The following is a 16917-nucleotide window of genomic DNA, read 5'->3' as shown; positions in this document are numbered from 1 at the left end:
GTTTCCTGACGGACACACACAGCGTGACTCCGGTCAGGTAGAGACCGGTCTCAAGTCAGCACCGCTACAGACTCGCTGTTTGAGGGCTTGATAACCCACTCCCCCTCCACACCACTCCACACTTGTTGGTTTAACTTAATGTGGTGGAACCACCGTGCGAACGTTGGGTAGTGGGTAGTGGGCCATAGAGTGAGAAAAGCAAGAGTGTGTATGTGTTAGAGAGATCAATTATGATTTTTAGGGATGCTCCGATCGCCCATTTTGGGGCCGGAATCAGTATCGGCCAATCTGATCGAGTGGGGGTCTTCCATTTAAATTGATGTTTAATGGGGCTCATTCACTGGCGCTTCCACAAACAACAACCAAGATAATTATTACATTCAAATGATGTACATTATTCAAGTTTACATTAACTTTGGATAACACGGGAGAAATGAGCGGAAGTGCTCTCTTTTCTCAGTGGGTGAAACTGGTAGGTTTTCGCCTGTTTGGGGAGTTTATATATATATATATATATATATATATATCGAAAATGATATATATATATATATATATCGAAAATGATATATATATTAGGGGTGCACCGAATGGGAAATTCTTGGCCGAAACCGAAACGGTTGGCCGAATGCCGAAAGGCCGAAAATGATTAATAGAAATATATATATATATATATATATATATATATATATATATATATATATATATATATATATATATATATATAATGTATACATTTTTTACCAATGTTGTTCAGCTGCCTGATTATGGAAAAATAAATGATTATGGCAAAACTTAACTTAAATAATAATCACTATTATGGGTCCATAAAACATTTATTCAGCACTTTTGAATGCATACAGTACATTAATTCCAAGTCAAGTGCATTTTCTTTTCTCTGTAGGATAACTACAACAAAGTGCATTCAGAACAAAACCAAAGTGCTTTAAAACTGCATAAACATCTAGGCCAGTAGGCCTACAACAAAATAGTGTAAATAAAGACTGTAACAGCCAGGCCTTCAACAACAACAAATGCACCTATAAGTGCATGCATACAAATGTGCAAACTGGATAAATCCACATGAATGTAACTATTTACAAATGAAATTACAATTCAATTAAAAAGGTTAAAAAGACCCTTTCGGTCGAAAGCCGAAAGGGCCTTTTTAACCATTTTCGGCCGATAATTTTCGGCGGCCGAATATTCGGTGCATCCCTAATATATATATATATATATATATATATAGTTTTTTGCTTTGTATGTCGGGGGCGGGAGATTCATGTGATTGGTTGTTGGTCACGTTGCTTGCTAAAAATCCCCAAGCTCTTAGACACGCCGAGCTCCAAGATTTTTTCAAAGCTGCTGTGTGGACGTACCTTTAGTGTGTGTTTCGCTCCGCTCACCGGTCTGTCACAGCGGGTGGAGCTGCAGGATTTCTGCTTCACACTCGTTGCATACCGCTATTTTATTGTCATGACACCTTAAAATACTGCCAGACTGGTGAAGCCATTTGGGCAAGGTTGTTTTGCCACTCACAGAGAAAAATGTCATGTATTTTACGTCATGCGATCGGCATTTTTAGAGAGCACCGATCGATCGGCAGAGAGTGAGTATCGGTCGATATCGATTGGCAGCCGATCGATCGGAGCATCCCTCATGATTTTATTAATCTGCCACCACCACTCACTGCTGGCTATCAACTAACTTGACAAGAGAGGGTAGGCGATGAAGAATGAGAATAAAAAGGTTGGAAATGTTTTGGTAGTGGAGGGCTGTAGAAATCCCTTCTGCCAAAAGCTGCCTTCACGCTGAGCCGTCACTGTGCCAGAACACGGACTGGTTAGACCAAAGCAAGCACCGTTACCCTGGCACAGCTCTGACTGTGCTTGCATCGGCAGAGGGGGGCTTGTACTGACAAATTGGCATTCAAATGAAGGCAGAACCGTTGTTGGCAAATGTGTGCTGTTGTGACAAATTTGATGAATGATAACCCCAGAGTAGGGATGCTACTGCGACGACAAAACTGTTACTGATTTACATCAGACATTTTACAAGAAAATATATCTATGGCTGAAGGTTTCCACCTGAGCCGCTGGGTTATTAAAACTGTTCTCTGCACATCATATTTGTTATATCTGCTATAAAGTAGATATTGCTAATAAGGTGGTGCTGACTTCAAACTTAAAAAGTAGCCAACCAAATCGTGGGTGAATATTTTTTCATATGGCAAATTGATGGAAAAATAAAACTGCAATGTTTTTCCCAATATAGTGCAGCCCTAATTTGCACATTAGCAGTAGTGTAGCCAAGATGGAAGGGATAGCAGTACTCTGTTTTTTTTTTAAACGACAGGTGCAATAACAATATTTTAACAATGTCCAATACACAACGTTTATTAATAACAGTTGAATTTGAAGTTCCTGGGTTAAGATTTTCCTTCAGTGACAGCAGAAGTTGTTGAATTATTTAAATCATCTTTGATGGTGTAAATGTGTTCATAATAATTGCTAGTTTAAAGACTATAATTGGTTTGCCAATTTGCTCTCGGATTATTTTTGAAAAGGTTGGACAATTCAACAACTTAAAAAACCTGTTTCTTTTTGGTCTTCAACCGCAAAGGTACCTGCTCTATCAATGACTCCTTCTGTGTTCTGTCATTTAAATCTTTAGATATGATTTTGGTTTCTTGATGTCTTCCAGTTTTTAATTTCTCGGACAGATTACCATCCATGAGACCGTCTTCGCAGATGTAGTCCTTATTTCGATACTGTCATTCCAATTTCAAAGCTAAAGGAATCGGGCTCACTGAGGCACACGGAATGCTACACAACAAAAGAACCGTAGACTCTGAGCAACAACCACATTAGCTTTTATTACATAAAGTACATCAGAAAGTCTCCTTCTTATCTAACTTGTAAACATGAACATGCATCCTGTTCTGCACCCAGGCTTGTTGAATGATCGACCACTGACAAGTTTGTTTGCTTCATATCCCCCCTTCGCACCGGAGTTCTCGCATCCTGCCGGCTGCTGTCAATCAGACACAAACAGCGACACACACCTGTAGACGAAAAAGCGTATTTCGAAAGACCACACACACAACGTGGTGATAAACTGCAGTGATGCGGTGGAGACCTACTGGGAGAGGGACTGCATGTGTCCATAACAATGCACAATAAAGATCGGACTTGCTTTGAAGACAAGAATGTGCCTCTCTACACGTGTGGTATTGACAGCTCCGACAGGGAGAGTTATTTTCACCCATCACAACTTTGACACTTGTTGTTTTCTTTGTTCACAATGCAGCAGCCGCAGCAGCAGGCGACGTTGCTCCCACTGTCCGGCGGCGGGGGTGTGGCGGTCTCATCGGTGGGCCCCACAGCAGACCCAGAGAAGCGCAAGCTGATCCAGCAGCAGCTGGTCCTGCTGCTGCACGCTCACAAGTGCCAGCGACGGGAGCAGGCCAATGGGGAGGTGAGGGCCTGCGCCCTGCCGCACTGCCGCACCATGAAGAACGTCCTCAACCACATGACCCACTGCCAGGCCGGGAAGTCCTGCCAGGGTGAGTGAACGCATTTTAAAGCAGATTGATCACATCCTGGGGTTAAAAAGTTTGTGGAAATCAACACCTCATTTGCTCGTTGGAGTCTTTTCTGCTTTCTGTTCACCACATTAAAGCCTTAATAAAGTAGGTCTTGGCAAAGTAAACACATACTTCTTGTTCATAAACCATTTCCTATCTTGATCTTGTAAAATCCCGAGCTTTGTTTATGATGTATTTGTTTATGATCCGATCCCAACATTTATATAACCTCAAGTCAAGGTCTGGATATGCTTTACATCTTCCACATTTGGAAAACAACCGTTGAAAATGAAAGTAACTTACAACATCATGTTGAACAAGCAGACCTGAAAGTCATTAAGGGGAAACATATTTGAAAAAGGCATCAACACAGATCAGATATCTGTAAAATGAGGATTTCCAAATACCAAATATTCTCTTAAATGAATTTGATCATATTTTAATAATGCGATTCCTTTACTTTGTTAGACTACCTTTTAAGAAAAACTGTCAGGTGTGCCTTTCCATGCCATGCCCAGACACATTTCTCCTAAATCCTTGTTTTGTCAGAACATAGACTGAGCACATAACATTTCCATACATTCAAAAACACTCACCTCCTACCTGCTTGCCCACTTGTCGACTTTCTCTTGTGCCACTAATGTCTTCCCCTGGATTTTCTCTGGCGTGTTTCTGTCTGCTGTCCGTCCTGTGCAAAATTCCCCTCAAGCGACTTTCATTTAGATTTCATGTCTTTTGCTCTGGCCTTGGACTTGAATGCTTAAGTTACATTTCAAGCCAACCACCCTCAGAGGCCAAAGTGTTTTAAGTGTGAAGGGTTCTATGTCTCTGCTAATTTCCTCTCGCTCAGGGTTTCTGCGTCTCTGTACCTCTGACATTTTGTGGCGAACGATTTCTTCCCCTATCCGCACATCTCAGATTTGACATTTATCTGATGTGAGTTCAATTTTACCTAAGGGAACTCGGAGTCTGCGCTATGACTAATGCGTGCACTGGCTTTGGACCTCAATCCTAGCTCTTTTTCTTTGTTCATCAGTTCACATTAAATCTACAAAAAGCCACATTATAGACCTGCAATGTTGCAGTGTTTGCCAGTAGTATTGGCGTTCTCACAAAGATAATGAAATCTAATTGTGTTTATTTGTGCTCGGGCTTTGGAGCTTGAAGCCAGATAATGATTGTATATGGTGTAATATTTAGAAGTGCCAATCGGATAGCAGAGGCTCCTTTCATCCAGCTGGTGATTTCTTGTCAGATTAGCTGCTAGCTCATTAGCATGACCACAGATGAAATGAAGCGCCTCCGTTTGTTCAGTCATGCATCAGGAAATACGGTATAGTTTATTTTTCCTCGGGGCCAAAGCAACAGCCTTCCAAGAGTAGAAATGAGTGCAGTGAGCTGAACCTTTTCAGTTTGAGCAGACACATTTTATTTCTGTAGTTTCTCTCTAGGGATGTCCAAATCAAGTTTCCTCCCCCCCCCTCCCCCCCCACTATAATATTGAGGGTCTGCCGCTTCAGACTCCTACTCCATGCTTCTATTTTATTGGATATTACAGCTGCACAGTGAACACTAAAGTACATTCAAGTTATTGCAATCAATCCATTGTATATCCTTGACAATTGAAAAACTCTGCATTGCGTTAATAAATACTTGTCCTGTATATTAGTGGTTTTGTAATGTTTTTATAAAAAATTGATTTATTTTATAAAATAATAAACCCTCTATAATTTATTTGGCTTTGTTGCCGTCTCAAGGTTTATTTCTGTCTTGTTTTGAAAAGGTCCTCCGTTGTTTATTTTTTTGGTGACTGAGTTTTTATTTTAATGTTTTGGACATCCTTTGTGCGGATAGCAAATTGCCTTTTTTTTGATTGTTCAGATTACAGGAGAAGGACAGACAGCAGATGGTTGGAAAGTTGACGACTACAGCACTCCATGCATTGCTGTGAATGAAAAGCTTCTTAAATGATCACACTCGTGTGATGTTGTAGAACAAAGGATCAGAGAAGGCTCAATATAGCGGGCCAAACGTTTACAAAATACCCTGAAAGTCGCCCATACCGACCACATCGGGTCATCGCTTTGTCTCTCCTACTTAACATTTACATGAAGTCCTCATATTTTTTTCTTCGTTCTGTCAAGGACCGCTTTGCTCAATGTTATTAATAATGTGTGTCCAGTAAATCCTTCTTCTAAATGTGAGGTGTGTGATATGTCCTTTCCGCTTGTTATTTCAAAACAAAGAAAGTCGTTTAAAGTTACACAATATAATTAACCTTAATTCCAGTCTGAGATGGAGAATAGGCCTCAACTGTGAGGGGATTTAGAACAAGCTGAATGTAAAAATGGTTTTGGTTTCATTAAACATGATGTGAATTTCCAGTGATTGCACAGCTCTAACGTTGATTTCTTGGTGTCCCCATCTCCCTCCTCTCTGCAGTGGCACACTGTGCGTCGTCCAGACAGATCATCTCGCACTGGAAAAACTGCACGAGACACGACTGTCCTGTCTGCCTGCCGCTGAAGAACGCCAGCGACAAGCGCACCCAGCAAAGTGAGTACGAGTAGCAGGCTCCGGCACGCTGTCGCTCAGCCGTTGTAAAGTGGCCAGACATCCCCGCAGACACCAAACACAAGGCTGATTTACTTCCATTGACTGTACTGAATAAGCAGCGCATCTCTGCGTTGGTCTCACAAAGGCCCCAGTATTTATTTCAGACATTAAGGGAGATTAAGCTCTTGTAGTCTATAGTGACATAATCAGCAAGAATAATACCTTCCTGTGGCTTTCCTGAAACCAGCCGCAGAGGCTTTTGTGCAGAATGTTTGAGTATTTGACCATTCAGGCAATTTATTTCTAGGTTTGTGCCCCTCCACAATGCCTAAATGCATTCAGTGAGTAAGTGTGTGGTCCTGCTGGGCTTGTAATCTGACACACAAGAGGGATAGGCGTGTTGTGGAGGGAGAGAGGGAGGAAACGGAGAGTGTGTGCTGGATGTGTCCCGCTGAGCCATTGGCTGTTGGGCTGTTTACTGCTACTCCCCTCCGGAACAGAGCCTCGCACTTAAACTGTTTTCTTTCTGTTTTGTTTTCCACTCTACGGTTTCACACTCTGTTCTTGAATACCCAACCCAATCTTTTTCATTCTTATTCATGACTTGCATTTGTAACTTTTACTCTTCCATTTTTTTTTTACTCTGCCCTTTTTTCCCCCCCTCCATTATTTTCTTTTCTTTACTTCTCCCCGCTGCATCTTTCATCACTTAAAGCATTCCAGTGTTGGTCTGTCCCTGTTTGCATGTTAAAGAACATGACGTCAAGGCTTGTGTCTCTCCTGCCAACACAAGCACAGCGCAGAGTTTCTTTGTTCCTCCAATTTTGGTCTTTGCACAAACTAAGAGCTTTTTTAGCTCGCCCAAAGCCTGAACTCAGAAAAATATGCTAATGCTTTGTCCCCTGGAGGGATTTATGCATTTATTCAGTTCACTGCTATTCAAAGCGTTTAGCCTTGCATTATGTTCACACTGTATCATGTTGCCTTGTGACTTCATCTTGCCAGAGGTCAAAGTGTGTAAGCATGTGTGTTTTCTACTACTACTTTTGCAGTTTTTTCACCAAAGAGGATACTTTTTACATTCATTGGGCTTGGCACACAGTATCAACATTTAGCATTTGTGTGCCTACCCTTGCTTGCAGCAGTAGAGATGGTGAAAATGTCTACCAGCTGGCAGTATAGTCGGATTGATTGTATTTGAGTGTTAAGACTGACGGCGCTGTCTCTCTCCACAGCCATGCTAGGCTCCCCCAATGCGAGCCTCCAGAACGCCATGTCCTCCGTTGGTGTGGGCCAGCCCAGTACTCCCACCATCAATACCTCAACCCCCATAGACCCCAGCTCCATGCAGAGAGCGTACGAGGCACTGGGGCTGCCCTACAGCAGCCAGACCACTGGGCAGGCCCGGGGGGCCGCGGGCCAGACTGGAGGCACACCCAACACACAGCAACAGCAGCTCCCGCAGATGAGACCCATTAATGCACTTGGTAAAGCCAAAGATTTCAATGTTTTATGGTCATGTAGTGATATTTAGCACTTCTGGGTTCCTTGAAATGTAATGTTTTTTTTAATTAGTTTTGGTTAGATGCCTGGAATAAGGTCTTGGATTAACATGAGCTTAACCATTTTTTTACGTTTTGTTCAAGTTATTACCCCATTCATAAATGTCTGAAGCTTTTACTTGTCTTTACGAAAAGGCAGCTGCTAACAAGTTACTAAATAAGACTGCCAACACCCGTCCACCTTTAGCTTAGTGACCGTGAAGTGAAGAAATGCAACCGTGATGCAGTTTGTTTATAGCACTAGCTATTTACTTTTAGTCATGACATGTATGCTTCAACTGTTATAAAGGTGTATAAATATGTGGAGATGAATCTGCTCCATGAAACGTGCATGTATCATAAATGTGCGTTTGCCACAGATCATATCTTCTGCTATAATCTAAAAGACAATAAAATAAAATCCAATTTATTTTTTTCGGGAGCCCTTGTAATGCTGACTTCCAGGTTGGCCGCAAAAACACAATATTAGTACTAGTATATATGAGCGCTTGTAGAAAACCTTAAAAACCTTTAAAAAGTTGTGCTCTCTTAAATGTAGGCATGTGTATTGATTGACTTGTTAATGCACAGCGCACCCAACTGCTAGGCTCTAAAATTGATATAAAAATGAATGTAATATAATGCAGAGTAACCTTTGCTGGCCCTTTTATTATGTCAGTGTTGAGAGTGTGCTCTGCAGCTGTGGTCACGGTAGCCATATCTTAGTTGCAGAGCACAATTTTGAAATAAAGGCAGTGCTGTTTGCTCACAGCGCTCTTGTGTTACAGGTAACCAGATGGCTCTTGGAGGCGGGACTCCGGGCGTGACCACTTCAGATCAGACGAACCTGAACACAGACACCCTCCCCAACACACTCAACACTAACAAGTCAGTCCCAGCACACAACGGCATTTCATTCATTCACCCTAAACTTTCTTTTTATTGCAGGAAATTCAAGTAGCTACTTAAAATGTACATGTCTAATAGATCTGATTCTAGAGTGCACTCCCATGTAAAAAATGACACTATTTAAATATGTAACTTCTACCCGTCCTCCTGTTCCACCTCCAGTCAGCTGCTGTCAGACGGGTCCTCTGTGGGCTCGCTGGGTAACCTTCCCACAGCAGCACCCATCTCTGCCACAGGCACCAGGAAATCCTGGCACGAGCACGTCACTCAGGACCTGAGAAATCACCTCGTGCACAAACTGTAAGTGTATACCCCTGCTGGACGACTGGAACTGACTCCTACCATGACATTTTGAAGGTTTTGAAGTACAGAGGTAGCATTTGAGATATTCATTGCTGCAATTCTTCTCCTGCAGAGTACAAGCCATATTCCCCACGCCTGACCCGGCAGCTTTGAAGGACAGACGAATGGAGAACCTGGTGGCTTACGCCAGGAAGGTGGAGGGGGACATGTACGAATCCGCTAACAGCCGGGTAGGTTTTCTGAAACGGGCCTCAACTTGGAAATAATTCCTCTCCCTTTCAAGGCCACGCACAAAGCCTCAGAATGTATTTGTCAACTTTAATATCGCCTTCTACTCACCCCCTTTGTCTCCCCTCAGGATGAATACTATCACTTCCTGGCTGAGAAAATCTATAAAATCCAAAAGGAGCTGGAGGAGAAGCGGCGCTCCAGGCTACAGAAGCAGATCATCAACCAGGCTCCTCTGGCCGCCCAGGGGAACCAGCAGCCCGGCCTCCCCCAGCCCAATGCCTTCAGCCCAAGGCCACAGAGTGAGTACAGCGGTACAAGACCTGAAGGGTTGTGAGGTAAAACCTCAAATGCATTTCAAGTTTCTTGCATCATTTTTTGGACCAAAACAAGTGTTAGAAACAAGTGTTTGTATTGCATTATTTCTTATTTTTGTGTGATATTTATGCCATTTCACATCGTTTCGTCTTGGTTGGGTAATAGGAATAAAATAAATATCTAGCAAAGTCTAATTGGATAAACCTGCACACCAAATAGCTCCTTTTTGAATGATCGTTATGCTTGGCTGAAAATAATTTTACCATGATCTGTTAGTGTGCAGATGTATCTGTTTCAACTGCAAGTTCACATCACCCCCCTAGTGTTTGTTCATGTTGGAACAGATAAATTCTTTGAGGCATTTTTCAACATGGAAAGATCTTGCATCTTGTTGTATTAGGCTGCTGTGATGTTGCAAATCACTGAGTAGGATGTGTATCCACATAGCTAAAAACAACAACCCTTTAATTGAAAAACATGCAGCGGAGAGGTTGTGTGAATGGCATCTATTGCACATCTGTCCGTCCTGGGAGAGGGATCCCTCCTCTGTTGCTCTCCCTGAGGTTTCTCCCATGTTCCCCTTTAAACTGTGGGTTTTCTCTGGAAGTTTTTCCTTTTACGATGTGAAGGTCTAAGGACAGAGGGTGTCGTTTTCTCATGCTGATATTCTGTACAAACTGTGCTGTTACAGTATTTCTTGTAAAGTGTCTTTATTGTAAAGTATTTTTATTGCATGTATAGCACTTTGGCTCAACCAAAAATCGTTTTGAAAATGTGCTATATAAAAAAAACTTGATTTGATTTGATCATGTCGTTCTTCAATTTGTCTTTCCGTTGAATGGTGTTTTTCTCTTTGCTTCATAGATGGGCCTGTTCCTCTGCCCAACATGCCAAATCAAATCATGAATCGCATGCAGGTTTCACAAGGTACGTCTTAGAGTGGTACATGTTGCATATTTCTCATTCCAATACAAAGATGTAATGTGAAACTGAAAATACTTTTAATAAAGGGACAATTCCAAAGCCACATTATCTAGAAGTCTGTATGAAGAACGTGTCAGTAAGGCTGAACACATTCAATGTAGAACCCATGAAAGGCAAGCAAACTAAGGGAAGAGACCATTTCTTTGCAGAACTATAAGATGCAATCTCAATATTCAAGTACTTCCACTTAACCACACAGGTCTAACTGTGGAGCTGTCTGAAAATGGACATGTGTAAAGGTCTGAGTTTTTTGCATAGACTGGAAGAAAAATACAAATTTAAGCTTTCACCACCATATTTTATTGGGTAATGTTTCTTTAGCTCTGTGAAGTTGTTTGCTATTTTTGTGCAATTGAGTTGTGTGTACTGAACGTGATGGTCCTCTGTACAGGAATCAACCAGTTCAACCACCTCGCTCTGCCCAACGCCCAGATATCCCAGACACCAATGGGAGCCCGAGCCGCCTCACCCATGAACCACCCACAGCAGATGAACATGAGCTCCGTCCCAGCAGTGAGGAGGGCAGGGGGGCACACAAATCACAGCGCACACACACACACACACACACACACACACACACAAGCATACACGTAATATGAGCTAACACCCAGTTGCTAGTAAATGCACACTCTGTCTGCACAAAGTACCAGGCTAATTAAAAATGTAGTCCACTGGTCAGGTCATGAGATGTTGAATTTTAAGATGGACGAGTCACTGCACCAGCTTGTTAAGAAAAAGGCAGAGTGCTTTTTGTTCTGCAGTCTTTCACTAACCCAGGTGTGGGACGGAGGCATTGAACTTTAATACCGAACAATGTGCCCCTTGTTAAAGAAACGGACGGCAGTAAATACAAGATGTGCGTCATGGCCAATTTTTGGTAATGTTTACCTGTTGGCTACAACACAATTAAGTGTGAACAGGTTTAAATACTTGAATAATGAGTCCTATGAGCTTTGCTGATGTCTCGTGGGGAACTAGTATAGACACGGCAGATGCCTAAAAAGTCTGAGAAAGCGTCAAATTAGTTTTGTTATATTCCATGGAATGCTCTTAACATCCCAATAGCAATGAATATATTAAATGCTGTGACAATAAATACATAAAAAAATGTAATCTGTGGAAGCCGTAGTACTGTAAAAAGCACGACCAATCATTTTAGCCGGCCCGGCTAAAGTAACTGGATGGCCTACCTGCCTGTCAGCCTTCCATCTGTGCACAAACTTATCTCATCCCCTCATTGGTCATGTGCGCGTTCGTCTGTGTTGGAGGAGGGGCTCTGTAAGGAAGTGGCAGATTTTTTCCGGTTGTGTATTTTCAAATTCTAGCGCACTCGAGCTGGTTTCTCCAAAATGACATACCCCACCTTTAATTTCTTTTGTAAATATTTTGAATTGTGTCATCATTTTTGTAACAAAATCACTAACATTTTCTTATTTTATAAGAAAAACAAGAATCTATCTCATTCATAACTGTTAAGCACTATAGACAATATAGATTGATATCTAGCCAATTGACACTCGGAAAAAACACTACTGTAGTCTGCAATCCATAAACCTCTTCACACTTGTACAGCCTTTTATTTGAGATGGGAGATATTCATTGTAAACCATCACCGCATTATAATGGAGCTAGAATGCCAGTAATGTGATTGATCTTTGGCTCTTGCTTCTGGTTATGTCAGTGGAAACTCCCGTCACTCAGCTCAAAGTAATCATCATCTTCTTCCCTGCCTTGTAGATGGGCATGTCCCCCTCCAGGATGCCCCAGGCTCAGGGCATGATAGCGGCACATGGCGGTGCTAACATGGTCGGCCAGACGGCTAGCCAGGGACAGTTCCTGGCTCAGACCCAGTTCCCTCCAGGATCAACTGCAGTCGCTGCAACGGGGGCCTTGAATGTCACTGTGGGGCCCGGTATGGGCCAGCCACCTGCACAGGCTGCCGTCACCCAGGTGAGACGTTAGAACTCACTAGTTGGCGTTTTTAGGTAATGCTATCCTTCTTTTAAAGGTATGCTCATTCTAAACAGCGGTTGGAACTTAAAATCAAACTACTCTCACCAACCATTTAATGCACTAATTGCTCTGAAATTGTTCTCATACCGATCACAAGATGCTCTCTAAACCTCAAATTGTGTGTGTGTGTCTGTCTGCTAATCTGGTGTGTGTGTGTACATGTGTGTCGCCTGCCCTTTGTGTGTCCTTCTCTCCAGCAGCAGCAGCAGCAGGGCGCTAACCTCCCCATGAATGCACTTGGCCCCTCGATGGGCTCTCAGCTAGCCTCCTCCCAAACCCCCTTGCACACCACGCCTCCTCCTGCCGCCTCCACGGCTGGGGGGGCCACTAATCTGCCACACCCCCAGCCCTCCAGCCGCAGCTCCACCCCAAACCTCCCTGGCCCCGCCCCAGCCCCGGGTGCCACCCCACCCCGCCCCGCCCAGCCCCCACCCCCGGCGGAGCTCCCTGCTGTGCAGACGCAGCCTCTGCCTCCGCCCCTGCCTCAGCCCCCTTCCACGCCGGTGAGCCTGAGACCCTCAGCATGCCCTCCACTCTGAACAAACTCCCATCCCTCTGCCTGCCATGTACCCCCCCCCCCATCCACATCCACCTCTCTGTCTGACAACTGCATCCTCACCACTGTTTGTAGCATCCATCACAATGGGAATGTTCATCTTTAACTTTAAGGGTGCAATGAAATCAATATAGAGGTTTCCATGTGTGTTTCAGCACCTGCATACAAAAGAAAGCAAATGAACTGATGCCAATACCTCATATCTTCTTCCCCCCGTGTTTCAGCTCTCTCAACCAGGGGCCAGTCTGGATAACCGGGTGCCGGCACCGGCCTCGACCATCAGCGCCGACCTGCCTGCACAGGAGGTCAAAGCAGAAGCACACCGGGAGCAAAAAGGGTTCGAGGCCGCAGGCGGCAAAACTGAGCCCAAGATGGAGGTGGGTTCAATCGATGTTTTGAAAAACGTAATGTTTTACTGCTGAACATATTTCTTCTATATCAAATTGTTTAAAGAATCTAACAAATCAGTACATTTGAAATGACATAGTACAACACATGATATTATTTACCTGTGGACATCATTTGAGGATAACATTAGTCATTCTTTGTGTTAAACCTTTAGTTACACACTTTCATCCTGAATGAACTCTAGGATATCAAAATAATGAGAATGTAGACTTGACTGTGAGTCTTTTTCCTTGATTTGAGTAGACTGAGGAAGACTCTGCTTCAACGGTGCTGGTGAAGAAGGAGGAGCCAGATGTAAAGTCGGAGCGAATGGAGGTGGAGGAGAAAAAGCCGGAAATGAAGACAGAACCCAAAGAAGAAGAAGAGGGCGGAGCCAACGGCTCAACCTCCTCATCCCCCACTCAGTCGCGGAGGAAAAGTGAGTCAAAATCTGTAAAGACCGGTCCACTCACCCAGAGGAGAGGGTTTCTGTCCCTGTCAGAAACTTCAATAATCCCACTCTGTGCCAATTGAGACACACTTATTATAAGACTAAAATAGTTTTACAACAAAGTAACACAATTAAAGATGTTTGGAGTTTTATTTTAGTTATTAATTTACATTTTTTGTCAAAGAGATGCTGATTTGAAAACGTTGTTATATACAGTTACGGCATTTCCTGTTTCTGCCGGAGAGGGGGAAGGCCGTCCAAAAAGCTTGACGCTGTATTTACTCCCTCCACCTGACAGGAGCCTCGTTGAGCTGCGAGTGTGGCTACAGACAGAGTTCACTCCGTCACGGAGGGGTAGGGTCGAGGGAGTGGTTTGGGATTGGGCCGTAATTTCAATTTGCCCGCTCGGGCCACTAAAAATATTGCTTTAAAAAAAAAAAAATGGTCCTGTGGTATTGGTATTTTGACAAGCAATTTTGTTAAATTGTTTCGTTTCTTAACGCTACAACATAGCGTTTCGTGAGGCGGTTGTCGTTGTTGGGTGAAAAGCAAACAGGTGTTTGCTGCGGAGCGCAGTGCGAGCAGTCTCCCGTGAGCAGGAGTGCGCTCCTTCACTACAGACTGTCGCTATCAATATCTATCAATATATCTCTCTCTATCTATCTCTCTCTCTCTCTCTCTCTTTCTCTCTCTCTCAATCTACAAGGAACCGCAGTAGACAAAGGATGTTGCTATAGCAACACGTCATGTTTATGTTTACACCTATGGTTTACACGCGAAATCAATAGCGCGAAAAGGGGTGGGGTCAATATGACCCGCTGGCGGAAATAGGTATAAATGGCAATTTCTTTGGCGATTTCTTCAATCTGACTTCATATTGACAATTTTTAACAACATAGGGTGCTACATAACACACTTTCAGGAAAAGTCAAGGACTGGGAGACTTTAATATTTTATTGAAAAAAAGTTACATACAATAAAAAAGCAGCTGTGGGTCAAATTGACCCGATGGCGGTTCTAGTGTTAATCCCATGTAATTGTAGAATGAACACAGTCTTCCTTTGAATATGTATAAGTCAGGTGTCTTGAGTAGTCAAAATTAACTACAAATCATTGTACACATTTGTAAATATTATTTTCCACTTGTTACCATTGTGAGTCTATTTTTATGCAGCCCTGCGTGATTTTGTGGCTACAATTCAGGCTAATATGCTACCAGAGGTGGAATAAGTACTCAGATATTGTACTTGAGTAAAAGTAGAAGTACTCGGATCTTGTAGTGAAAGTAGAAGTACTCAGATGTTGTACTTGAGTGAAAGTAGAAGTACTCAGATAAGTTATAAGAATACAGCATATTTTGTTAGTAATACTGCTTTAACTCAACCATGTCCCTTTTTTTCTTTCTCAAATGACACTTTTGTGAGTTGGTTACATGACCCTCTACCAAAGGTTGCCTCTTGTAAGCTATGCACACACTTCAGAGAGGATTTAATGGTCACTTTTTCAAAGTAGAAGTACTAAGATGTTTTACTTGAGTAGAAGTACCAGAGTGTAGGAATACTCTGTTACAGTAAAAGCCCTGCATTCAAAAGGTTCCTCAAGTAAAAGTAGAAAAGTATTCTCATCAAAATATAGTGAAAGTAGCGACAGTAAAAGTAGTCATTGTGCAGATTGGTCCATTTCAGAATAATAGATATGATGTGTTTTATAATGATTGATCATGAAAGTGTTCTCAAAGCTGGTAAAGGTGCAGCTAGTTTGAATGACTTTGTATACTGCAGGGTAGCTTGTGGATTTACTCCAGGTGGAACTAAAGTCTGATTTAACACTTGATTATATTTCACATCATTCATCCACATCTGTAAAGTAACTGAAGGGATTAAATACATATAGTGGAGGAAAAGTACACCATTTATCTCTGACTTGTGTTTACTGCCAACCTAAAAGTACCTCAAAAATAGTAATCAATAATGTATTGAAAAGTTATTTGGCTGATTGTTTTATATTGGCTCCGCCAGGTTAAATGGGATGCCCAGTCTACGTACAGATGGGTCACTCATTTTGAAATATTAAACTTAGTTTTCTTTTCTTTAATTTTTCATCCTCATGTAGGATGCTATCACGAAACACACATTTGGTTGTTTATAGCATAAAGAACATCTGATTTAATGTGAGGTAGGGAAATAATAATTTGAGTATAAGTACGTGTATATAAATATGTCATTTACAACAGCTGTAAGATGCTTGAAAAGCTTGAAAATGCACCTTGAAAATGCTTGAAAAGTGCTTGAATTTGACTTTGGAAAAGGTGTAAGAACCCTGTGTGACAACAAGTCTTGCACTACCTCTGAACAATATCCAGACTCTTGTGATCCTTTTTCATCTTGCCAGAATTGTACACAAATAATGAACAGACTGCACGTGCTGGTATTATATACCCAACAAATAATGGAGGCCACCTAATCTAATGTTTACGTTCCATTTGATGTGCGGGCAGGGACAAAGAGCTGCAACTTCAAACTATTTTCATTTCATTTATTTGTGAAAAATAATTATAACATCCAAACATGACATCTTCAAATATTTAGTTCGACCAAAACATTTTTCCGGTCACATATGTATGACGAGGGATAAGCAGGCAATCCTTTTATTTGAGAAACTGAAAACAGAGTATATTTGAATTGCTTCTCTATTTCTACTTAAAAAATATCAATTAATCAGCAATTGATCAATGCATCAAAATAGTTTAAAAAATAGTGTTGGTTGATTGACTGACCGTTTAAGCTCTAATGTGTGTGAAGTGATGAAATAATCAATCTTTGGCACAGATAGGAAGCGAGCATTTACTACTGTTCAGTTGACATTCTTTAGAATAAAAAATGTATTCATGTAACATAAGCTACATAACCATTGATTTGTCATTTTGTTTGGAAAAACAACTGATGTCATACAGACAACAATATGCAACTAGACCAGGATTTAATGTCGCTGGTGTTTACATTACAATCGCTGTCCTATGTAGTGTTCAGGGAGTCTGTTGCCTTTGTGAAGCTGAGGAAAGGTGTAGGGGTTAATCCCTCTTACTTCT

At 42.1% G+C, this 16917-nt stretch overlaps 1 protein-coding gene across 3 annotated transcripts in view; it reads left to right on the top strand.

Annotated features, from left to right (window-relative positions):
• Positions 1–16917, top strand: part of crebbpa (CREB binding lysine acetyltransferase a) — an 81839-nt gene that overhangs the window by 52142 nt on the left and 12780 nt on the right. The window contains exons 3-15 of one of the 3 annotated variants that reach the window (XM_079670250.1): positions 3307–3562; positions 6026–6139; positions 7375–7626; positions 8469–8568; positions 8752–8889; positions 9005–9122; positions 9251–9422; positions 10303–10365; positions 10814–10935; positions 12160–12372; positions 12636–12938; positions 13216–13368; positions 13643–13817. In XM_079670250.1, the coding sequence (XP_079526376.1) occupies positions 3307–3562; positions 6026–6139; positions 7375–7626; positions 8469–8568; positions 8752–8889; positions 9005–9122; positions 9251–9422; positions 10303–10365; positions 10814–10935; positions 12160–12372; positions 12636–12938; positions 13216–13368; positions 13643–13817 (2179 nt within the window). Of the gene's footprint in view, positions 1–3306; positions 3563–6025; positions 6140–7374; positions 7627–8468; positions 8569–8751; positions 8890–9004; positions 9123–9250; positions 9423–10302; positions 10366–10813; positions 10936–12159; positions 12373–12632; positions 12939–13215; positions 13369–13642; positions 13818–16917 lie in introns of all 3 variants that reach the window. The other 2 variants (XM_079670249.1, XM_079670251.1) reach the window with 2 other exon arrangements.

Source organism: Notothenia rossii, assembly GCF_949606895.1.
Source record: "Notothenia rossii genome assembly, chromosome: 1".
NCBI classification, from domain to species: domain Eukaryota; kingdom Metazoa; phylum Chordata; class Actinopteri; order Perciformes; family Nototheniidae; genus Notothenia; species Notothenia rossii.
Note: the sequence above shows the minus strand (reverse complement) of the source record. Positions and strands in the feature narration are given on the sequence as shown.